The sequence below is a fragment of the Lottia gigantea genome, assembly GCF_000327385.1.
Source record: "Lottia gigantea unplaced genomic scaffold LOTGIsca_21, whole genome shotgun sequence".
Taxonomy (NCBI): Eukaryota; Metazoa; Mollusca; class Gastropoda; family Lottiidae; genus Lottia; species Lottia gigantea.
Genome location: NW_008708458.1, coordinates 1,153,461 through 1,175,533, shown reverse-complemented (window position 1 = coordinate 1,175,533; position 22,073 = coordinate 1,153,461). Strand labels below are relative to the sequence as shown.

At 33.6% G+C, this 22,073-nt stretch overlaps 4 protein-coding genes across 4 annotated transcripts in view; 1 reads left to right on the top strand and 3 right to left on the bottom strand.

Annotated features, from left to right (window-relative positions):
• Positions 1 to 1,097: 1,097 nt before the first annotated feature.
• LOTGIDRAFT_187941 (hypothetical protein) lies at positions 1,098 to 3,706 on the bottom strand. The gene is made up of 4 exons (XM_009054145.1): positions 3,449 to 3,706; positions 2,776 to 2,918; positions 1,805 to 1,860; positions 1,098 to 1,372 (listed from the first exon to the last, which is right to left on the bottom strand). The coding sequence occupies exons 1-4, from the start codon at positions 3,550 to 3,552 to the stop codon at positions 1,235 to 1,237; spliced, it is 441 nt and encodes a 146-aa protein (XP_009052393.1). The 5' UTR covers positions 3,553 to 3,706; the 3' UTR covers positions 1,098 to 1,234.
• Positions 3,707 to 8,714: 5,008 nt separating this feature from the next.
• LOTGIDRAFT_83973 (hypothetical protein) lies at positions 8,715 to 9,271 on the bottom strand (the record flags this gene model as incomplete). Its single annotated transcript, XM_009054041.1, has 3 exons — positions 8,715 to 8,854; positions 8,888 to 8,996; positions 9,029 to 9,271. Coding segments are annotated over 3 exons (492 nt in total), but the record flags the coding sequence as incomplete, so codon positions are not given.
• A 250-nt stretch (positions 9,272 to 9,521) lies between these two features.
• On the top strand, positions 9,522 to 14,756 carry LOTGIDRAFT_159645 (hypothetical protein; the record flags this gene model as incomplete). Its single annotated transcript, XM_009054144.1, has 4 exons — positions 9,522 to 9,543; positions 12,550 to 12,693; positions 13,448 to 13,623; positions 14,682 to 14,756. The coding sequence occupies 4 exons, from the start codon at positions 9,522 to 9,524 to the stop codon at positions 14,754 to 14,756; spliced, it is 417 nt and encodes a 138-aa protein (XP_009052392.1).
• A 5,721-nt stretch (positions 14,757 to 20,477) lies between these two features.
• The window catches only part of LOTGIDRAFT_231699 (hypothetical protein), a 2,682-nt gene continuing 1,086 nt past the window's right edge, over positions 20,478 to 22,073 (bottom strand). Inside the window, exon 3 of the mRNA XM_009054143.1 lies at positions 20,478 to 21,852. Coding sequence (XP_009052391.1) covers positions 20,666 to 21,852 — 1,187 coding nt within the window. The 3' untranslated portion in view covers positions 20,478 to 20,665. The remainder of the gene's footprint in view (positions 21,853 to 22,073) is intronic.

The following is a 22,073-nucleotide window of genomic DNA, read 5'->3' as shown; positions in this document are numbered from 1 at the left end:
GGCCAAATTAATTCTGATTTGAATCCAATATGATTTAAACACAGCTCTTAGTATTTTAGTTCATTTTCTGCAGATTAATGAATGAATTTTTCTGTATTAAGAGCTGTATTTAAATGGGTAGATTAACAATGATAAGAAATTTTAGGAAATAGTTCTAATAGGAATTATAGCAGGTAAAATTGAAGTGAAGCAAATTTGACAAACGCATAGTAGTGTTTTTGTTGCTCTAATAGGGCTGGTAAATAGGCTATTACCATGAAAATACAGTTTTTTTGTACTTGATGAGGCCTGTTGGTGCCTTCTTTTTCTGAATTTGTTAGAACTACAATTTTAAAATTGTATGTTGCTATATTGTTTTTTGTTATTGTGATTTAGATTGACAAGTCAGTTTTAATCAAGTTGTATTGGAGAGTTTATAAGATTAAGATTGTTGGACTTAATAACATTTAAAAATGCTGGGCTGGAATATCAGGTACAATTAATGCAAAATTGCTAAGACCTTATTACATGGAGAAATATGAGGTTTTTGTTAATCGATTTTTTTTATCTTATTTGAGTTTTTTTGGTAGAATAATGCCCACGGACTATTTCTTACAACGATTATTAAAATATGTCTCAATTGTAAAAGTTTATCATGTGATGTTTTGAGTGCCAATTTGTTCAAATTAATTTATTTTTATAATAGTTATATTTAGATATTATACTATTTATATTTTCAGATATTTATTGTTTTCTAAGATATCGCATGTTTTTGGAAATGATACGAATTGAGTTTTGGGTCCTTCCTTACTCTTGGAAAGGCAAAGTTATGCAATGTGCACTTGCTTGGAGGAAATTTTGGATTAACCCTACTTTCATTTTGAATTTGAAAAACAACCTGAAGCAAACCCAGGATTAATTTCCCATATTTATGACAAGACCTGATACAAGGTTCTGCATGACCTGAAAGGGGGGAAAGCAGGTTGAATACTCTACTTATCATTTGTACTTATGCTCTTGGAATGTGAGTTAAAATGTTATTTCAAGAGAAAATCTTGAGCCACCTGAACAATGAAAAATAATTATTTCATAACCCCTATAATGTGAGTCAATTATATAAAAGAACTAACAACTTTACAATTTATTAACTAAAGTATATACACAAACACACTCTATCATTGTTATATACTTCATCATAGTTTATTTCACAGATAGCTGATCACCGAACAATTTACAGACTTCTTGTCGAAATATTTCAATATTTGATATTTTCTGCACCACTTCTACCATATTTAGCCTCCCATCTCTCAATATATTCTTGCTTCATCTGTTCTCTTTTAGCGAAATATTTAGGAAATAAAGCTTTCTCTAAAGGATGCCAGTAGTCAAATATCTAGAAGAGAAAAACAATATATATATTTTTTGGAGAAGAAAAATTTAGAATGGATTCGCTCACATCTACTACTCTCTGACTGCATTGAGCTCTTAGAATGTCTTCAGGTCCATAATATAAGGTTCAGTGATTTTACAGACACACTTCTCTTTGAGAAAATTTAGGTGAAATACTTTTCTGAATGAAAATTCCCCTCATATTCACAAATAATAATTTTTCCAGTGGTTGATATTTTCATCAACCCAAAGGTAATCCACAACTCTCAGTAGCATTTTGTTATTGATATTTCAATTCATATAAAAATAATTGCCAGAATGTGACTCAGAAAACATGTAATCCTTGCCCAACATAATGAAATTGGAAGTGTGCAAATCCATGCTATCATTTAGAAACCTGTTACAATCCCTTTAAAACAAAGAAAGTAAAACTCACTGAATCTGGAGGAATAGGACTCCTCTCATAAGCTATACCACCAGGACAGTTGTTATCTGAAATTATTGAAAACAGTTCATGGTGTAACTTTTGGATTTGATACTATAATAATAATTAAAAAAAAAAAAATCTGCATCATTGATCTCTACATTAACAAAAACATACGATATATTAGTCTGTTGTATAGCATTATTATAATAACATAATATTGTATTATTAGCATTCAAATAAGCAATTATTATCAATATGTCATAATATTAGTTATAACTGCACAAAAGAAGCAAATATTTACACAATTATTGTAGCCTTATAAAATACTGTTGAGAGGGCATACTATATTTTACAGGTAGAATTTTTTTTTTTATTCTAATTTGTGAAATCTGCAGAAATGTGTCCCTTAACATATCTGATATTTCAACTAAAGACATCCAGCCTTAATTTTCTTAAATGCTAAAACTATTCAAAAAGTTTATGTAAACTTTAAGTTAGTTCTTTTTTTTGGAAGCTCTTTGAAAACTTCTGTACCAATTGATCAAGTTGATCCATAGATGTAAATATATCATACTTTAGAAATATTTTCAGGTATAATTGATGTTTTTGATAATACACATTTTGCAATATATTGCCCCTTTAACATTAAATGGGTTTTTTTTTTCATTGCTTGTAACACATAATAATGAAAGATTTATCACATTGATCAAATCAAAACTAATCTTGACACTCATAAGTTCCTTATTTCAAATACCAGACGCATCTATTTTTAGGTCAGTAATGTTCTAATTTAAATCACTTAAGCCTACTATCCATAGTACAATCTTAAGTGACGTAAAGTTGCTTTTTAACAAAAACTCAAGCTACCCTTGTTCTAGTAATATTGTGCTATCAAAAGTGGATTGCCCTCCTGAATAAACTATATGGTGCTCATATGTGAGCTTATATATTCAGGCCTGTTCATTTCTTTCAATACTTACACTGTAGGGGTTTATTGTGGGATTTTCTAAATAACTCCTCTTCACCGAGTGCAAGTAACTTTTTAGCTTTTGAGACATCATTTAATTCTTTATGTCTGTCGAACCGATCTCTCATTAGTACTGATTGATATCGTAATTCATCTCTGCAAGGAAACGTCAAATAATTATTTTTTAGTGTCATGAATTCTAGCTATGCAACTTACTGATACTGGTACCTCATACTTCACCCCCATAGTTATGTTAACTCTTTGAATTTTTTAAGATACCAAAAAAATATGAAAAACATACTTTCATACAAATTCTAGGATATGCGCTATCCGAAAAAGAGAAGGAACTCCTCAGACTAAGACATGAGGAAGGGGGGGATAAATTTTGCGAGAGATCTCATTCTATGATGACAGGAAAAACGAGACTAGTAACATAAAACTATGAAATGCTTTCCTCATGAATCTTTATGATAATTTATTTCATTTCTAAGGAGTGATTTCTTATAACCTTGTTGTTGTAAGATTCGGCCTTGACTTAGAAACTTTCGTTTTATAATGAACGACCTATTTGACCGACGAATGCAAAATGCAATTCCTGTCGACTGTCGGTAAAAACAAGAAAACACAACAAGACAAGACATACAAATATAAATTTTTTACTTCAAAAAGTTGGAATGGAATATTACCTGGTTGGATAATTATCACGTAAAGTTCTCAGAGCTAATTTGTACAATCTACGAACTCTAGCAGCATGCGATAAAACATTGGTCTGTAAATAGTTCGTCGCCATCTTATCTGTGTGTTCGTTTACACAACTCTACCTCACCTGTCCTAGAAAGCGTCACCTTCGTTTTACTCTTATAACTGATGTGTGCCGTAAACCAAAGTCGAACTTGTTAAAACAATATCTCCAACGTTACGATTTCTTATGTGGTTCGGTCGTTGTTGTCGTAGAAGTCCTATGAAGAAAAGAAAGGTAGATCATAATATACCCCTAAGAGTGACGTGCAGCCCTATGAATAAGATTATATACTTAGCAATTGAAGTATACATGTCACAAACAGATTAAAATCAATCACTAAATAAATTTCAATGAACAATTGAAATTAACTAGCAGATAATTCTATTTTCAAAGATCTCCAAAGTCCTTAATTGGATTAAGATTTCCATTAAAGTTGCCTATAAGAAAGGCCGTGGTTAGATCTCTCCAAATAAAATTGAATGCAATAATCAATTAAATTTAACAAGTCAAAAATAATTGGAAGTACAAACAAACCACATTTATTTGTAACCAACGGCTACTTTTCCTGATTACTAGTTCTTGATATTTTAATTTGGATTAGACTTAGATTTAAACAATAACTATACTTTCATTTCTACATTTTTTTCTTTAATTTTAACAGTTTTTTTTTTTTTTAGTTTAGGAATACTCCGATAAGAAGAAAAAGGACGGACAGAACCAGGCAGCTATAACGAGAGAATTTTACAAGACAGCGACATAGTCTAGACTTGTTCGATTTCACAAGCATCGCGAGGACTCTTTAAAGTAACACGCACAGTCTGTATTATAGTGTACGCTGCCTATGTTTATAGGTGGGGCCTCAGAGTTGCTAATTGTAAAACTGAATTTTATAATTCAAATTCAAAAACTATACAGAAACATTAACAGAATCTAAACAGCATTTCTCTGATTTTAATATTGGAGCTCTATACCTCTTTAACATTGTGAGCGATTGATAACACTTTGTCAACTCTAGGCGCCTTTTCTTATAAGAGTGCACCCACATAACAGTTCAATAAGGCACTTTTATTCAATTCCTTTTATTAGACCTATCATAGCCTATATATAAATATGACGGTAAACTATAGTCTTTATCTCATAATTCACACAGGGAATTCTATTAATTTCTTACATTCACATTAAATCAAGAGGAAGACTTCTGTTGATCTTTATTTTGGCATCAAACTCAGAAAAAATGATGTTTGTAAAATAGCCAAGAATAGGTTGCTATATAGCGAGATTCCAGGGAGGTTTTACGTATAGCCTATATTTAATACTGAGTGAGTGAGTGAGAGAATGGTCGCGTGTAATCTGGAGTATAACAGTCTTCAGTTACTCTGTTAGATTTTAAACTTTAAACCTTCCAACAGAAAATATATTTCATTCTATAAACATGGGCTGCAAATAGAACCTTCTGTTGATAATACAACACAGTTTATATTATGGTAAGACATTTTTATATTTTTTTGCTTAATAATTCAAATTCCGGACTGCAAGTGTCGATACAAGATAATATGATGTATTTCAATTAAGCTCAATAATAACGACTCTTTTTGAATTTTGTAATTTTGAAGTATTGCGTGACTCCATTAAGGTATTGTGTGATGGTTTTAAAATAAATTTAGACATATTAGAAATACCAAATTTCTCGTGTTCAGGTAAAACACAATTTTTGCTGGTAGAAATATATCTTTTTACACTTTTTACCAATTTAAAAGTTCTTGTAGGTATCCTTAAAGCGATAGGTGTGCCATTTTTTAGGTGTTTTGAGTGTTGTATATAGTCTTCAGAAGTATTAGAAATGTAAGAAAATCGCATAATTCCTTTAACACTCCTAACCATGGTATCAGAATATTACATGTATTTTGTTTTTAGGGAGACAAACCCAAAACACCCAATCGTCCAATCGTCTGCTGATGACAATAATTCCTTTACAGATGAAACCTAAAATGTCTGTAAAATATCCTTTAAAACATTAGAAGCATTTGCTATCCATAGCCTGCATGTTTTGCACATGAAGACATCCCTATGAAAATTGGATTGATACAGGGATACAGGTCTCAAAATATTGGAACTCACTGAAAAGGTGACTTTATGAACCTCTTATAACAGGATATTACGGTACCAGGCCCCCGTCTCTCAAATAATACCATGGTTGGCAATTTGTTTGATCAATTACCCGCGTTTGAAAGTTAAAATGACGACTCGTCTTTTCTTGAGACTCTGCCTTATATAGAAAGTGAAATTCCTAATCTGAGACATTTTGAAGGATTATGCGATTTTCGTACATTTCTAGCATTTCTGAAGACTATTTACATATATTCAAGACTCAAATCAACCCCCAAAATGGCGAACTTGTACCTTTAAAGTTTTGGAGGATAAGGTCCCAGGAAACTGTATAAGGGCTTTTACAAGTCCTCAAAGATACATGTTATATAATAGTATAATTGCAAGTTAAACAATTTGTGAATACAAATAATATCTGGATAATCAAAAAGACTGATCTGAATCAACTATTTTTTATGTCAATAATGTTCATCTGATGGATTGATATAGTGTTGAGATAAATCATATTAATATGTCACATTATTCATGTGTAAATACAATTTTTTAAGGCATTGGTGCAATGGAGATAATATTTCAGAAGAAAGGAAACGACTAAAGTTCAGTTATATTACATTCCCATGAGAGTAGTGCCCAGATAGTAATCAGTATGTCACTTTATTCAACTGTTAATTAAGTCAATGTCTTAAGACAGTTACTACTAGTTTTGACGAATTTGATAATTTTAAAAAGCTGTGAGTTGTGGCATTCCATTCAGGAAGTACTAGTGCTATAAATTAAACACAGATTTTCGAATTTTCATTATTAGCTTGATTTCCAACTCTTCTACGACTAATATATAATTACACAAAAAAAACACCCTGAAAATTGGCTCATAATGCCACCTTAATACTAGCTCCTTCCAGTGTGTTAATCTGAGATGATGTCGGTATCATAGCATTGGGCTAATATCATGATAATCAGATAAGTTGTGATAGAATCACTCTTAATACACCTCTCACGTTACATTTTAATTATCTACTAATCTAAAGACAGAAAACAATAATTATTATCATAGAAACTAATCATAAATATCAATATCTGTTACCATGGTAATATATACATATCGTCATAAATAATAATCTTCACTTATACATATAATATACCACTCGACAGCTCACCATAACTACATGTAGTTCAGAGGTCATCCATGTCTCACCTCGGCGATGCAGAAAGTACATTAAGAACAGATTGGAAGTAATACTTAGCTACTTACACTACACATTCGTTTTCTTTTTACTTCCTTGCTTTATTTTTTAAGTGAAACAATAATCAAATAAATAATTCACAAATGATTTACATTAAATTTTCAAGTTTCTGTCTCACACTTACATGTCTTACATGGCATAAAGTTAGGCACTAGTAAAAATATAAATGTCCCAAGTGGGACTAAAAGCTAGTACATGTGTCTACTGTACACTTAAACTTATCCTAGATGTGATATAAAGCTATATACTTACTACGTACTTATTCTACGTAAGGCATAAAGCTAGCACATGAGTCTTAAGTACACGCACTGATCCTAGATGTGATATAACGCTATACTTACTACAAGCCATATGTTTGCAGTAAGCTTATGGGTGCTAATCCTTGTGAAACATGACGCTGACATGAAATGTGTATACAGTGCACTCACAAGCCCACATAAAGCTAAACATGCGGCTTCAGTACACTCAATAGCTCAGGTGGGACATTAAGCTAAGACATGTGGCTTGGCTACAGTACTCTTACAAGCCTATAAAGCTAAGGAATGATGTGTCTACCAATACAACTACATGTATATTCGGAAAGACATAAAGCTAAGGTATGTGTCTACCTACAGGTGTACGTACTATCACAGAAGGATCATTTAGCAAGGACATGTGTCTACAGTAACTTAATATCACAAAAGGTGGTATTGGGCAAGGACACGTGTCTACAGTACACTTGCTATTCCAGAAGGGGATTAAGCAAGGACATGTCTACAGTGAAACATGTGTCTCAAGGTCTATAGTCCTATAGTCTGTACAATATCATTCACAGATCTGGTTTTTGTATTTTAGTCTACCTTTTTTTAATATTTATAACAAATGAAAGTAAATATTTAATCAATCCAGTTCGATGTGCAAATGTGGAATGATTTGATTAGGTTTCTTTAAAGGTATATAATTCTAGAAATTAAACCTTCCTTTATCTGCTGATATAACTAAATTACAGTGATCCTGAATAAATGGCCTATTACCTATATATACGAAACTGCGTATAGAACCATCTGTTCAAATATTGTAAGGGTATGCCTCATAGTATCCTATTTCCATTTCCATCTGAAAAGAGCTACGGGTAGCAGTAGTTTTTCGTAAATTTGCACTCTATGATTAGATGGTGATTACAAAATTCTCAAAATTACTACCCAGAAAGCCATATATCAGGGTCTATGTGGAGAGAGAAGGGTGAGTTCGATTTGCTGAAAATTTCACATTTTTCACTATGTCATTAACAGTACAGTTAGCAAAAAAAAATGAAACATTCAAGTCAGAATTTATTTAATTCAGAACCTACACTGTGTACTTAATTCCCTGTCAAAAGAAAAAAAAGTCCTGGTAGTATTGTGATAGGTTGGAATGTGATAATAGGTCTCTGTGTGGGAGATAATTAGCTGGGTTTCATTTTATAATCGACTATTCATATGACTGCCAATTTGAGTGGAATTATACTCTTAATTTCAGAGATATTATATACTACAGTATTATATTATACACCACTATTTAATAACAGTGGTTTCGTAGCACAAATATTATATTATAGGTCATCTGAGTACAACTTATCTTTTTAACGTAGAACACCTCTTCTGTATATTATTATCTGTATAAGTTTTCAAGGTATATGGACATATCACTATCAATATGAACACTTCGCATCTATATGAATTAGTACATCTCGACGCCATTTTTGTATAGTACATCCCAATTCGTTGTTACATCTGTATGACTTACTTCATCTCACCTGTTTATCTGTATTACTTTTCTCTTAACCGTATGACCTAGTAGACCTTATCTTTCAGATATCTCATCTGCTTAGGGCATCTTATCTGTATGCCCAAATATATCTTGGTATATCTCACCTATATGACCTGATATATCTTGGTAAATCTCATCTGTATGATCTGATATATCTTGGTAAATCTCATAAGTATGGCCTGATATATCCTGGTATATCTCATCTGTATGGCCTGATATATCCTAGTATATCTCACCTATATAACCTGATATACCGTGGTAAATCTCATCTGTATGATCTGATATATCTTGGTAAATCTCATAAGTATGACCTGATATATCCTGGTATATCTCATCTGTATGGCCTGATATATCCTAGTATATCTCACCTATATAACCTGATATACCTTGGTAATCTCATCTGTATGATCTGATATATCTTGGTAAATCTCATAAGTATGACCTGATATATCTAGGTATATCTCATCTGTATGGCCTGATATATCCTGGTAAATCTCACCTATATGACCTGATATACCTTGGTAAATCTCATAAGTATGACCTGATATATCCTGGTATATCTCACCTATATGACCTGATATACCTTGGTAAATCTCATCTGTATGACCAGATATATCTAGGTACATGTATAATCTCATCTGTATGACCTGACATAGCTTGGTATATCTCATTTGTATGATGATGGTAAAAATAGAAATATTAATCTGAACTGGACTGATGTCATACAGATTATTACTAAAATATTACTACAGAATTCTGATTGCCCCTCGTGGCTATTTGATAAAAATAGATTCATGCTGTTTATAAAATATAAGATGACGGTTTGTTTGCATCAAATTTCGATAATTGAATTCTATAAATAGTTTGTTTATCGCTGGAATGACAATTTATACAATTAATGGTATTAGTTCAGATGACTGCATTTGAAACTTTATGTACTGAGTTAACAGTAGATACTGGATTGTGATTTAGCACAATGGTATTTTATGCGTTTAGCCTTAGATGGTCGTTGTCTATCAAATACCATTATCCTATTATAAACTTTGTTTTGATATAATATATAGGCATATTGCTGTATGTTGTAGGGCTGAATGATATTTTACAAAGGGTGCCCAAATCAAAGAGAGAGCGGCCCTCGTGCCCTCGGTTGATAAAAACATATGGTAGGGGCAGAATTTATCAAAATTCTCCAACAAATCTTGATGTCGATACCCCTGCTTGTAGGATCTGATGATTCATTTCAAGCAACTTGTAGGCTAGACGTGGACTCTAGTTGTACGTGACCTCATATACCATTATATATGTTACTTGACCTATTAAGTTATTAAGGGAATTGTGTGGGCTGATTACTCATATTGTCTGTTCTATTAAATTTCATCTCAATATAGAAATCATTACATCTATTCCAGGATAATGAAGTCAACTGGGTTGTATTCGGGTCACTGTGTCCAGTGGGGGCGATTAAAACACTGTTGCTTCAAACTAAGTGTCTTTTATAAAGATGCTAGCCGCATCAATTTATTTTGTATCAACATTGACATTGTATCGCATCACTTCACTTCTCTCATTTGGGTATCTGACTACCTTTTATCTTGCCACTTCGTTCTGTTGTTACCCACCTTAATAACCTTATTGCTGAAGAAACATGGTAATACCGAGACAAAATCTTCGAGGGACGATTGAGAGGGAGGTGTATATACAGTACAGAATGTACAAGTTTGTCAAGCATTTTAAGTTTTTTAAATGGTATCTTCCATTTGTACACACAAACGCAAATGGCAGAAACCCCAGAAACCCCACCCTTTGGCGACTTACAATTACGTGTTGGAGATTTTGAACAAGGTCAGTCACTCAGACATAGCTTAAATAGAAAAAATAGTCAAAAAATTAGTACATTTAAATTGTCTGAAAGTCCTGTAAAAGAAAATACAAATGTTTTTAGATTCATTCTATTTCAAATGTCACTTAGGCCTAATGGTTATTTATGCACTTTAGAATTTGAAGCCACATAATGTGGTAATACAAGGCTAGTTTAGTCACATAAGTTTGTTTATCATTATGCCACTATACAAGAAGTATTGAATTTTTCATTAACCTACTTCTTTACATTTTACCTAAAACTACAATTTTTTGGCAATGTCATACAAGGTGCTTGATTAGATGATTAGATTTTACAGACATCATAATTAATATCCTCATTTGAAGTACATTAACCTATTTCAAAGTTTGATTTTTTCCAACCTACCTCTCTTAAACGCGTACGCGTCGTTCTGCAGTTCTACTAATTTTCGTAACGCAATGTCTTTCAATAAATAGTCTGACATGTTATGACTTTTAAAACAGTACGATTATAGAATGTACCAGTCTGGAGAAACCTAACTCTGTAAATAACCATACAATTACCCTTATTAACATCTAAATTTAGTAACTTTAATTTTATTTACTCTCCTTTATTGTCGTATTCTATTCTTGGACTAAATTTTTGTTTCAGGAGACTGTACACTATTGTACTGTTAACAGAAAATTTTCTATGTTTAGCAGCGATTTCATGACTTGACATTTAACTTATGCATCACAACACGAACAAAGTAAACCTATAAAATTCGGCATTGATATGACACTATTAAATCTAGTATACGGTATAGCTAGGAGTACAATGTGTTATTTTGATCAAATGCCAGTATCCGTAGCGAATGTCAAGATGTATCAAATTTAATCTATCCGTCAAAACGGTACCTACTCTAGGTGTGATAAATATATGATTAATTAATTTAAATGTGCTACCTAATTAGCAGCTGTTATCAACCCATATCCTATATTTTTAGGTTTTTGTATAACTACGATGGGGTTATTCCAAGTATAAAATGGGCCTGGGGACGACGATGGACACTCGTCGAAACGTTGCATAAAACTGTTACCATTAATTGGCGTTCAATGATATATATCGTACTCACAATTACTCAATGTCATTAAAATACTCTATAAATTCATTAATAACACGAATTAATTGATAGTTCGTAGGATAGTCCAAGCCCAAACCATAGCAAATTATCACCGTACCAAGCATTGTTGTCTATAGCCTTAATTATTCATTGGAAGGATTTGGCGTAATTTCTAATTGGCTAATGTAAACCATCTGTTAAGAAAGATAATCTTACATATTTAAGCAATGAACGATGGACCCACTGCAGTTACAGTGATATGAATACATTGGGCAAGGTGCCAAATTGAATGAGCTGCCAAAGGCATTTCTTGTCAAAGGGTTCACTGTGACAAATACAGTGAGAGTGGAAATATTATGTTATGTAATATGTACATTTACCGTATTAAGTCTTCAACGTTTGTTAAATTGTACACATTCAGCAAATTTCATCACGCATCAGAGAATTTTCTTTTATATATATCAAATAATACGAATAACCATTCTGTGTCTCAATGATCAGACGACTATTAGAACACGCCCTTCTTACCACATTATTTCTCTTTTCTGTTTCAGGCGGCACAACAAATAAAGCATACTAGGAAACAGAAAAAGTTCGGTAAAAAGCATGTATTAACAGACGAAAAAATACAAGGTAACCGTTTTATAGTGGATACGCTATTGACCTTCTAACGTCAAGTTGGACTGTCTGTTGTTCAGAAACTAAATTCAGCTAATGGAATGGATTTTATATTTTTACACTAATATGAGATTTGTGAGGATAAATGCACAGAATAACATTACTTGTACGGATCAGACTATATTTGCCGCTTTTAGAAAAGTAAAAACAAGTTCGACTGGTACAAAGTATTAAATAATATTAGGTTTGGCATAACCATAAAACGTTTTTCTGAAATATAAACCGTTTAATGTTTACATTTTCATTTTACTAAATTACCAGACTGTAAATTCTTGTTTTAATTGCAGAACTGCACGAAACATTCAGTGTATTTGATAAGAATGGTGATGGAATGATAACAACAGAAGAACTGGGTACTGTTATGATATCATTAGGTCAAAGGCCAACTATACCAGATTTAAAATCCTTTATTAGAAAGGTCGACCATGATCGTTAGTATGCGTTTCTTGTATTTATCAAATTTAGGCAGGCCAGCTTCCCAACACTGGAGGTACAAATATTTGACAAACTGACTCAATGGAGGAACAACTGTCTAGGTTATAGAGACGTCACAGTCGCAAGACTGTCATGGAGCGTCTGAAAGGGTTTTTCCAAGAAAAAGTTCGATAAATTGAATTAATTTGTTGCATTCTGACACATATTTTTGAGAAAAAATCGTATGTAAATAATATTCTTTAATTTGTTAAAAATAAACTGCGGGTGTAAACTATTTTCTAAGGTACTTAGGGTACCCCCACCAGACCGCCACTGCTATGTTATAAATCATTTCAAATTTTCAATAGGATGTTTTGTTAGAAATTCAATGAAAGTACCAAATAATTTGGATAAGACATTAAGATGGAAGGGGACCAATCATTTCAATTTCTAACCTTTTAAATGCTACGTATAACGTATACCTCGATGTCAGGCGTAATAAATTTGGTTCCAGTTTTGTAAAAATGGATTGATTTAACTGTGCTAAAAAGTTGATTTTGTTTTATATGTTTGCTTTATTGGGAGGAATATCGACTGTTGATTGAAGGATCGCACTGAACACATGCAGGTGATTATATGTACCGGTTTGACTTTACAAAATTTGCAGGGTATAGGCTTCTATGTCATTATGCTTTGTCAATCTTGATGCTTGATATCAAGAAATAATATAGATAAAATTAGACATTGCAGTATACATTTCAAATGTTGTAGGAAGTGGTACCATTGATTTTGACGAGTTCCTTCAAATCTTCTCCAGAAAGATAACAATGGACCCAGAAAAAGAGTTGTACGAAGTGTTCCGAGTGTTTGACGATAACAAAGATGGGTTTATATCACCAACAGAGTTGTATAATGTTTTAAAGAAATTGGGAGAAAATATCACTATGGTATGATCTTTGAATGGCATTTACTAAAGGTCTTGGATATTATTAAAAAATCCTTATGGATTACGATTACTGACTTTATTTGAGCGAAGTTTCGACCAGTGTTCTCATTCATTGCTTGATAAAGACCAGAGAACACTGGTCGAAACGTCGCTCAAATAAAGTTAGAAATTGTAATCCATAAGAATTTTTTCATTACATCACTATGGTATGTTTTATTTCTGAAAGAGATAAGTTTGCCATTTTTCGGGGCTTGATTTGGGTTATGAATTATATAAAAAAGGCTTCAAAAGTAACAGCAAAAAATAGCACAGTTCCTTCAAAAATACATCTTTCACTTTCTTTTTCTTTTGTATTTTATATATATATATATCGAGGAGTCTCAGGAATTGACGAGTTCTCAATTTAACATTCGAACTCGGATAATTCTGGACACTCGTGCATTTGCACTACTACTGATTAGCCTTGCTAAAAATAAGTTCCCATTTCTGACACTAGAGAACGATTAAGCTACAGTTACATGACGTGTGCGTAACTCAAACTCAAAGTAAAAACTTGATTACATGTGTACGTCAGATGATTCCGCGAAACTGTCCCTTTTACAGGTCTAAAAATATTACATATTTCTACCGTGTTTCACTCCATTAGGTAAACCATGTATTAAGGAATATTAAGAGTGTGATTTGCAATCACCGTACGTTTACATACGATTTTTTCCATTCGGAAATCTATATCAGTGGCGGAACCACGGGGGGTTAATCCGGCTCCGCCACTGCCATGATCCTTCCATCCTTTATATTTGGATGAAGTGTAATTATGATACAATGTACTTTTACGTAAAATGTATCAAATATGTGTTATTCTGAGAAACCTTGACATACTGAGTCACGTGTTCGGCTATTATCCGGAGGCCCACATATAACAGTGCCATACTTGAGTCATATTCCAAAAGATGACAATCTAATTCAAAGTAGATTACAACGCTCTCATATAAAAAATATCCTTTATATGAATTTGAAAAGTACATATTGATTTTTCTTATATACATTGTTTTTGAACAGAAAGAAGCTCAAGAAATGGTGAAAGAAGCTGATTTAAATGGCGACGGAAGAGTAGATTATTCTGGTACGTATTAAATGAATACATTGGACAAATCCTGATTCCCGAAACAATTTAAAAGAAAATACCTTTTATATCTCATGATAGCTGCCAATGTAGAGTGAAACTTACTACCAATTGCTGACATTACTACCAAATGCTGAAATTACTTCCAATAGTTGACATTGTCACCCGTAGTTGACATTGCTGCCATTAGTTAACATTGCTGCCATTAGTTGACATTGTCACCCGTAGTTGACATTGCTGCCATTAGTTGACATTGTCACCCGTAGTTGACATTGCTGCCATTAGTTGACATTGTCTCCCGTAGTTGACATTGTCACCCATAGTTGACATTGATATCAATAGTTGACATAGCAACAAATAGCTGAAATTACTTCCAATAGTTGACATTGTCACCCATAGTTGACATTGCTACCAATAGTTGACATTGCAACAAATAGTTGACATTGCAACAAATAGTTGACATTGCAACAAATAGTTGACATTGCTACCAATAGTTGACATTGCTACCAATAGCCAGAATTACGGGATTTGTCAGTAATCGTCGTGGTTTCTGTGCGTATCATCCCATTTTTTTTCAACCTATTCCTTTCCTTTTAGCCTGCGCCTCTTCATATATATAGGTACTTACGTTTGGAGAGATGCAGCATCTAGTCAGATGTTTTTTGTCTTTTGTATTTTCTTTTAAAGATGGGAATCCTTACTTAATTAGCTTATTACAATTATGAAATTTCCCAAGCTTTAGAACATATCTGTTCATATAAGTATTAGCCTCACAATAATTGAATATATTTAAGAATACATTGAAATACAGTAACCCATCTTTAAAACAAGATTCGCGTGAAGTGACTATTTGATTATTAGCACTTATTTCAATAGAGAAGAATATATAAATCTTACCACCCACTAACAATTATAGCAATGGATTCGTGTCGTTTTTCTCTTCAGTTTACGACTGAACGAATGAATATAAATTTGACGTTTTAAGATATTTCCTTGAACATGTTATTTTTCAAAAATAAAAAAATTCCAACAGGAGACATTTTTCTCCATAATGTTCATCTTATCCTTTTGACATGTCGTAAATCTTATTTGAAAAAAAGTCTTATTTTAAATCAACTCTTACACAATATGTCATCAAAGTGAGTGGGAAACAGTCAGATAAAGTGAGAGATAAATCGGGATAACGTGCCCTCTGGAGATAATATATTATTATTTTATAATCTAAAGCACGTGGACTCCAGCAACATTCAAAGTTCACAATGTCAATAGAGCAGGATTGCCAGATGTGTTTATCACCAACAATTATAGTGACAGTCACAGAAGGATTGGTTGACATTTAACAATTTGATGCCACACAATTTGAAAGGAAATATTTGATTCCCTTAATAGGCTATTATTACTCTTCATCTGACCTTAAAGTGAGGCTATTGGTCGTCTGCATTGGTTTATGTATGAGATCTGAAACATAGAGTAATAATACAGGGTTTAATTTAGATTAAAATATTTGATTAGCAATTTAATTACACCAATCTTCAGTTTTGTCAAATCAAGTTAAATTTTGATTAGCAATATATACAAATTCGGTAGCAATTCAAAATGTTCTTGTTTTAGACTGGATCTTGCCAATGACGTTAGTTCTTAAAGGTAATAGATGCCACTGGGAGTTATATTTCTAAACTTTCACGAGAAAATTATTTTTAAAATATACAATTTGATTTGTTTCACAGATCGGCTTGATAAATTTTGATTTTGGCTTATCAGTGGAAATATTGGATCGCAAAAGGGGTAATCTTGACTCAAAACAAACATAGTAGACGAATAAGACATCTAAATTGACCCTCTGAGAAGTCTTTTAAACAGCTATACAGTTCAGTTTTAACAAATCCTTTTTTTGGTAGCAATTGACAACAATGTCAGTTATTGATGGCAATGTCAGCTAACGGTGGCAATGTCAGCTATTGATGGCAATGTCAGCTGTTGGTGGCAATGTCAGCTATTGGTGATAATGTCTGCTATGGGTGGTAATGTCAGCTATTACAGGCAATGCCAGCCATGGGTGGCAATATCAGCTATTGGTCTCAATGAAATCTATTGATGGTAATGTCAGCTATTGGTGGCAATGTCAGCTATTGGTGGCAATGTCAGCTATTGGTGGCAATATCAGCTATTGTTGGCAATGTCAGCTATTGGTGGTAATGTCTGCTATGGGTGGTAATGTCAGCTATTACAGGCAATGTCAGCCATGGGTAGAAATATCAGCTATTGGTGTCAATGAAATCTATTGATGGTAATGTCAGCTATTGGTGGCAATGTCAGCTATTGGTGGCAATGTCAGTTATTGGTGGCAATGTCAGCTATTGATAGCAATGTCAGATATGAGTGACAATGTCAGCAATTGGTGGCAATGAAACCTATTGATAGTAATGTCAGCTATTGGTGGCAATGTCATCTATTGGTGTCAATGTCGGCTATTAGTGGCAATGTCAGTTATTGGTGGCAATGTCAGCTATTGGTGTCAATGTCGACTATTGGTGTCAATGTCAGTTATTGGTGGCAATATCAGCTATTGATAGCAATGTCAGCTATTGGTGTCAATGTCAGCTGTTGATGACAATGTCGGCTATTGGTATCAATGTAGGCTTTTGGTGTCAATGTCAGCTATTGATGGCAATGTCAGCTATTGGTGTCAATGTCAGCTGTTGATGACAATGTCGGATATTGGTATCAATGTCAGCTTTTGGTGACAATGTCAGCTATTGATGGCAATGTCAGCTATTGGTGTCAATGTCAGCTGTTGATGACAATGTCGGCTATTGGTATCAATGAAGGCTTTTGGTGTCAATGTCAGCTATTGATGGCAATGTCAGCTATTGGTGTCAATGTCAGCTGTTGATGACAATGTAAGCTATTGGTGTCAATGTCATCTATTGGTATCAATGTCGGCTTTTGGTGTCAATGTCAGTTACTGGTGGCAATGTCAGCTATTGATGGCAATGTCAGCTATGAATGACAATGTCAGCAGCACAGTCAGCTATTAGTGGCAATGTTAGCTATTAACAGCGCTGTCACCTATAGGTAGTGCTGTCACCGTTTGCTGTCACCTATTGATGGCAATGTCTGCTAGTGGCGACAATGTCAGCTATTGGTAGCAATGTCAGGTCATCTATTGCCAAAAATGTCAGGTCAGCTATTGACAACAATTACAGCTATTGATAGCAATGTCAGCTAGTGGTACCAATGTTAGCTATTAAAAGCAATATCAGTTTTTGGTAGTAATGTCAGCTTTTTGAAGCAATGTCAACTATTTGAAGCAATGTCGGCTATTGGTAGCTATTACAGTATTTGGTCGCAATTGCAACACGCGAGAATTAATCCCTACCCATTGGAATTCGGATAACTTCAATTTCTCACCAAAACACCGTCAGAATCCAATCCAATAACGTTGTTGTCTCCCTTTGTATATTTCAGAATTTAAAGCTATACTGACATCACGGTGATGTTGTGTTCCATGGAACCACTTTAACTTTAACTTTGACTGTTGTTCATTGAATTATTGTCGCTGATGTTGTGTATTTTCAGCCATTGATACAGAAGATGCCTTAAAATTGGAGGATTATTTTGATATTGTTATATTTTCATATTTTCTTATCGTTGTTATTAATATATTAAGACTATATTTATTGACTCGAACCGTTTCGGTTTAGTTTAAAAATAGGGCTACAAAAAAGGAATCACGTTGCATGGAAATCACCATTAAGGAATTCCTCTCTTACTTTTTGTTTAACACATTAAAGGTACTGTAAATAGGTTTTAGTGGCATTGTAGGAACCACAGACGTCCGATTGAAAATTAGAATTATGCAAATTGATGCTATTAGTGTCCCCGATACACATATGAAATTTAGAAAACCTCTTTACAATCCCTTAAGAAACTTTATTATTTCCTTGCAGTTTTGTGAACGAGTTGTTAAGTAAACTTTTAGTGGCTAAAAAGTTGACGGGTGGACAGGGGTGACAGTGCCCCCTTGTTAACCAATAATATTTTCTTACTTAGAACCTAGCGCTAGCTGTCAGTCAAAACGCCCCGTGCTTGTGAAATTGCTAATAATTTGAAGTGAGCCACAAAATGAAAATTTAGCCAATGCTGAGTTAATTTTTTTATGTATCTCGGTAGATTATCAGTTATACCATTTGAGTATTTTAATACGATTTTTAATGTTTTGAGCGATTAAAAGTCTTCAGATTCCATCTTGAGTACTATCCCCGAAGTTCCAAAAAGGCCATTATTGTATAACAGGACATCTTGTCCATGTGACTTATAATATTTGAATGAGAGGTAGGCTTATTCTTACCTGGCCATAAATAGTATGGTATACGTTAGTATGCAGCCTTTTGATTGGTTATAACATAAGCCTTTGATGGAGTATCTAGTGGAACGAAGGTAGTTACAGATCATTGGAGACTGGCGAACACAAAGTAATGATTGATAAGAAACCCAAGCACGAATAATCCGAAAAGAAATTCAATATAACAATATTGTAAAACATTGGTAGCAGCAAATGAACTTTTCATATGAGGTATTATATCAATTATAATTGAGGGGTATTTTATTAAGAAAAGTGGTATCAGTTGTGTAAGAATACCCTCTGGTGCCAGACCCACATAATATTACACACGAAATGTCTAATACTCAACTATAGACTTTCAAAAATGTTTACCCTCCTTAAAAATTTGTGATGGTACTTCTGTGGGTTTATTGGGAGTTCATGGGAAAGTTATTCTAAAAGCAAATGAAGAAGTTTTATTTGAACAAAAGGTCTATTCTACAAAATAAATGCAAAAATAACAGAAAAACAATAATACAGCAAAATCAGATATTCAATTGCACAAAACTGTAAAAGTTTTATAAATACTGAAGTTTTTGAGTAAATACTTTAATGAGATAAATGAGAACACGTCGTGATGTTCGCAGTATATAATACATGACGTAACACACTGATAACAAAATCTACGCAGTATATATTATGTAATTACAATATCATATATCATATATAATGTTACAATAAAAAAGACATATGACATTTCATGCAATTTTTAAAATACTGATTTAAACAAAATTACTTACAAAAATCGATCCTTTTTGTGGCCTGTTCTGTTTACCATTACCAAACACTTCACATCTATACTTAAGAAACATTTTTGTGAAATATACGAACACTAAATAAACAATGTCACAAAAGAAAAATGCAGTTTTGGCGGGCACTTGACATTAATTATATCTTAAACATTACGGTATAATTCGAAATATATAAGTATATTACACACTACATGTACTTCATAGGCAAGCATTTAGCAATTAATCATCATTTCATACCACACAGCCACACTCACTGTAAACATAAAATATATTTCACAAATCCCTCCAACATTCATGTTACAATCAAACTATTGTGTTTATAACAACACTATATTTGATTGTATTCTGTTTTGATTCCACGACGTAATGTACAGGGTAAACCTATAGAGGTATCAAAACACAACACACGCGACGTTATCTGAGGTTAAATCCAGCATGATACATTGAATACAGCAAACAAACTTCACGAAGAGTCACCTGTAACCAGTAGCTGTTGGATTTAACACAATCAGGCCGTAATACATAATGTCAAGATTTTACAAATTTCGTCTTATACCTTGACTCCAATACCAACTTTTTGTATCACAGAAGGCTTCGATTGGTTGGATTGCACGTTAGCGAAAAGGCGGCCAATCGGAGTCCTCGCAAAAAGTTTGTAAACAATCTGCTATAATGCCGATGACTCTCTACGTACAATCCAACCAAATCACTGCATTTACAAACTTCCGTGATATCAAAAATGTTGGCTATTGCAGTGTAGGCATAACGAATGGTTAAATATTACTTATCGTTTATACATATCTATTATATTGACATTAAAATCATGGGGAGTGTTTTCAGTATAAGGATGAGTATTGACGAAATTATCTCTAATAGGGGCCGCTGTGGGTAATCCGCCTGGAGATCTGTGGTTATGCCAATTATTGATCGGTGTCGTAGGCATCCTCAGTGAATCTGAGGAACATCTCTGTAGAGGCTGATGGATGCCTTGTTGATTGGATTGTGAATAGTATGGGCCTCCTTGTGTATAATTATATGGTACAATCGACGGATTGCAAACTGGACAGGAAGTTTGTCTTTCTGTCTCTCTGCGGTGAAGATCTATGAAACTTTGCGAGCCACATCGGCAAGATTCGGGGTTGGTAATGATATTCCCTTGACTGATGCCGAACCCACAAGAACATGGATGAGCTGATGGGTTAATGTCGGCATTATAATATAAACCATATGGTGGATCGACTTGGCGGAGATTGCTAGTACATGTATTTGGATTTCTAGAGAACTGCGTAGAATCGGGTTCGTAAATCTGTTTTGGTCTCGTCTGACTAGAAAAACTGTTTGTTGGCCATGACTGGGATAAATCTGGACAAGCAGGAAGTGGTGGATAATAAGAACTTGAAGCAGCTCCGTTTGTTTGGTAGTGTAATACTGGTATAGGTGGGGGCCCAGAAGTTCTATTACCGGAAGTACTCAGCATCAGTGTATTGAAGGCTTGCGAAACCAAACCATTCATAATCACCTCATAACTGGAAGAGTCAACGTCGCCATTTTGGAAAATAACTATCAATGGCATCAAGGAAATAGTCAAAAGTGTCTGTGTTTCGATTCTTGATTCTTGATCCTTTGCGAGACTGATTTTGTCTCTTCCGGGAATTTTCAGTTCTATGAACTTTTTATCGTCCAGATTTTTCACTGTTACTATCATCTCTCCATTTTCGCCTGTTCCACATTTCAGCTCCATACAATTTCGCGAAAAATCTCTATCAAACAGACATACGTCGGCTTGTGGAGCTCTTGCAAACCAAACTCGATCTCCAGTATGCTTCCTAATTGTTAGACTGGGAAATTTTTGAACTATGGTGGAGGGTAGATCCAATGAATAGCACAAGGTAATTTTATGAGGATGATCTCTAGTATTACTGTTGAAAACTTCGTCTTCAGGCCCATCTTTGGTTTTGGAATTGAACATCTCTGAAGTTTAGAAAAAAAGTAATCATTCATTTACTTTTCAGAATGTTACAAATATGACGATGGTATAAAATGAAAATAAATCAGTGTAGAGAACATTGTTTAAAATTCTCTTAAAATCGAGATACGAAGAATTCCAATGGCAAATTTGCACCCTCCCACTAGAAGAAAAACGAAAAATGTATTACCCATTCTCCGCCTTCCTATATTAGGAGATTTTCCGC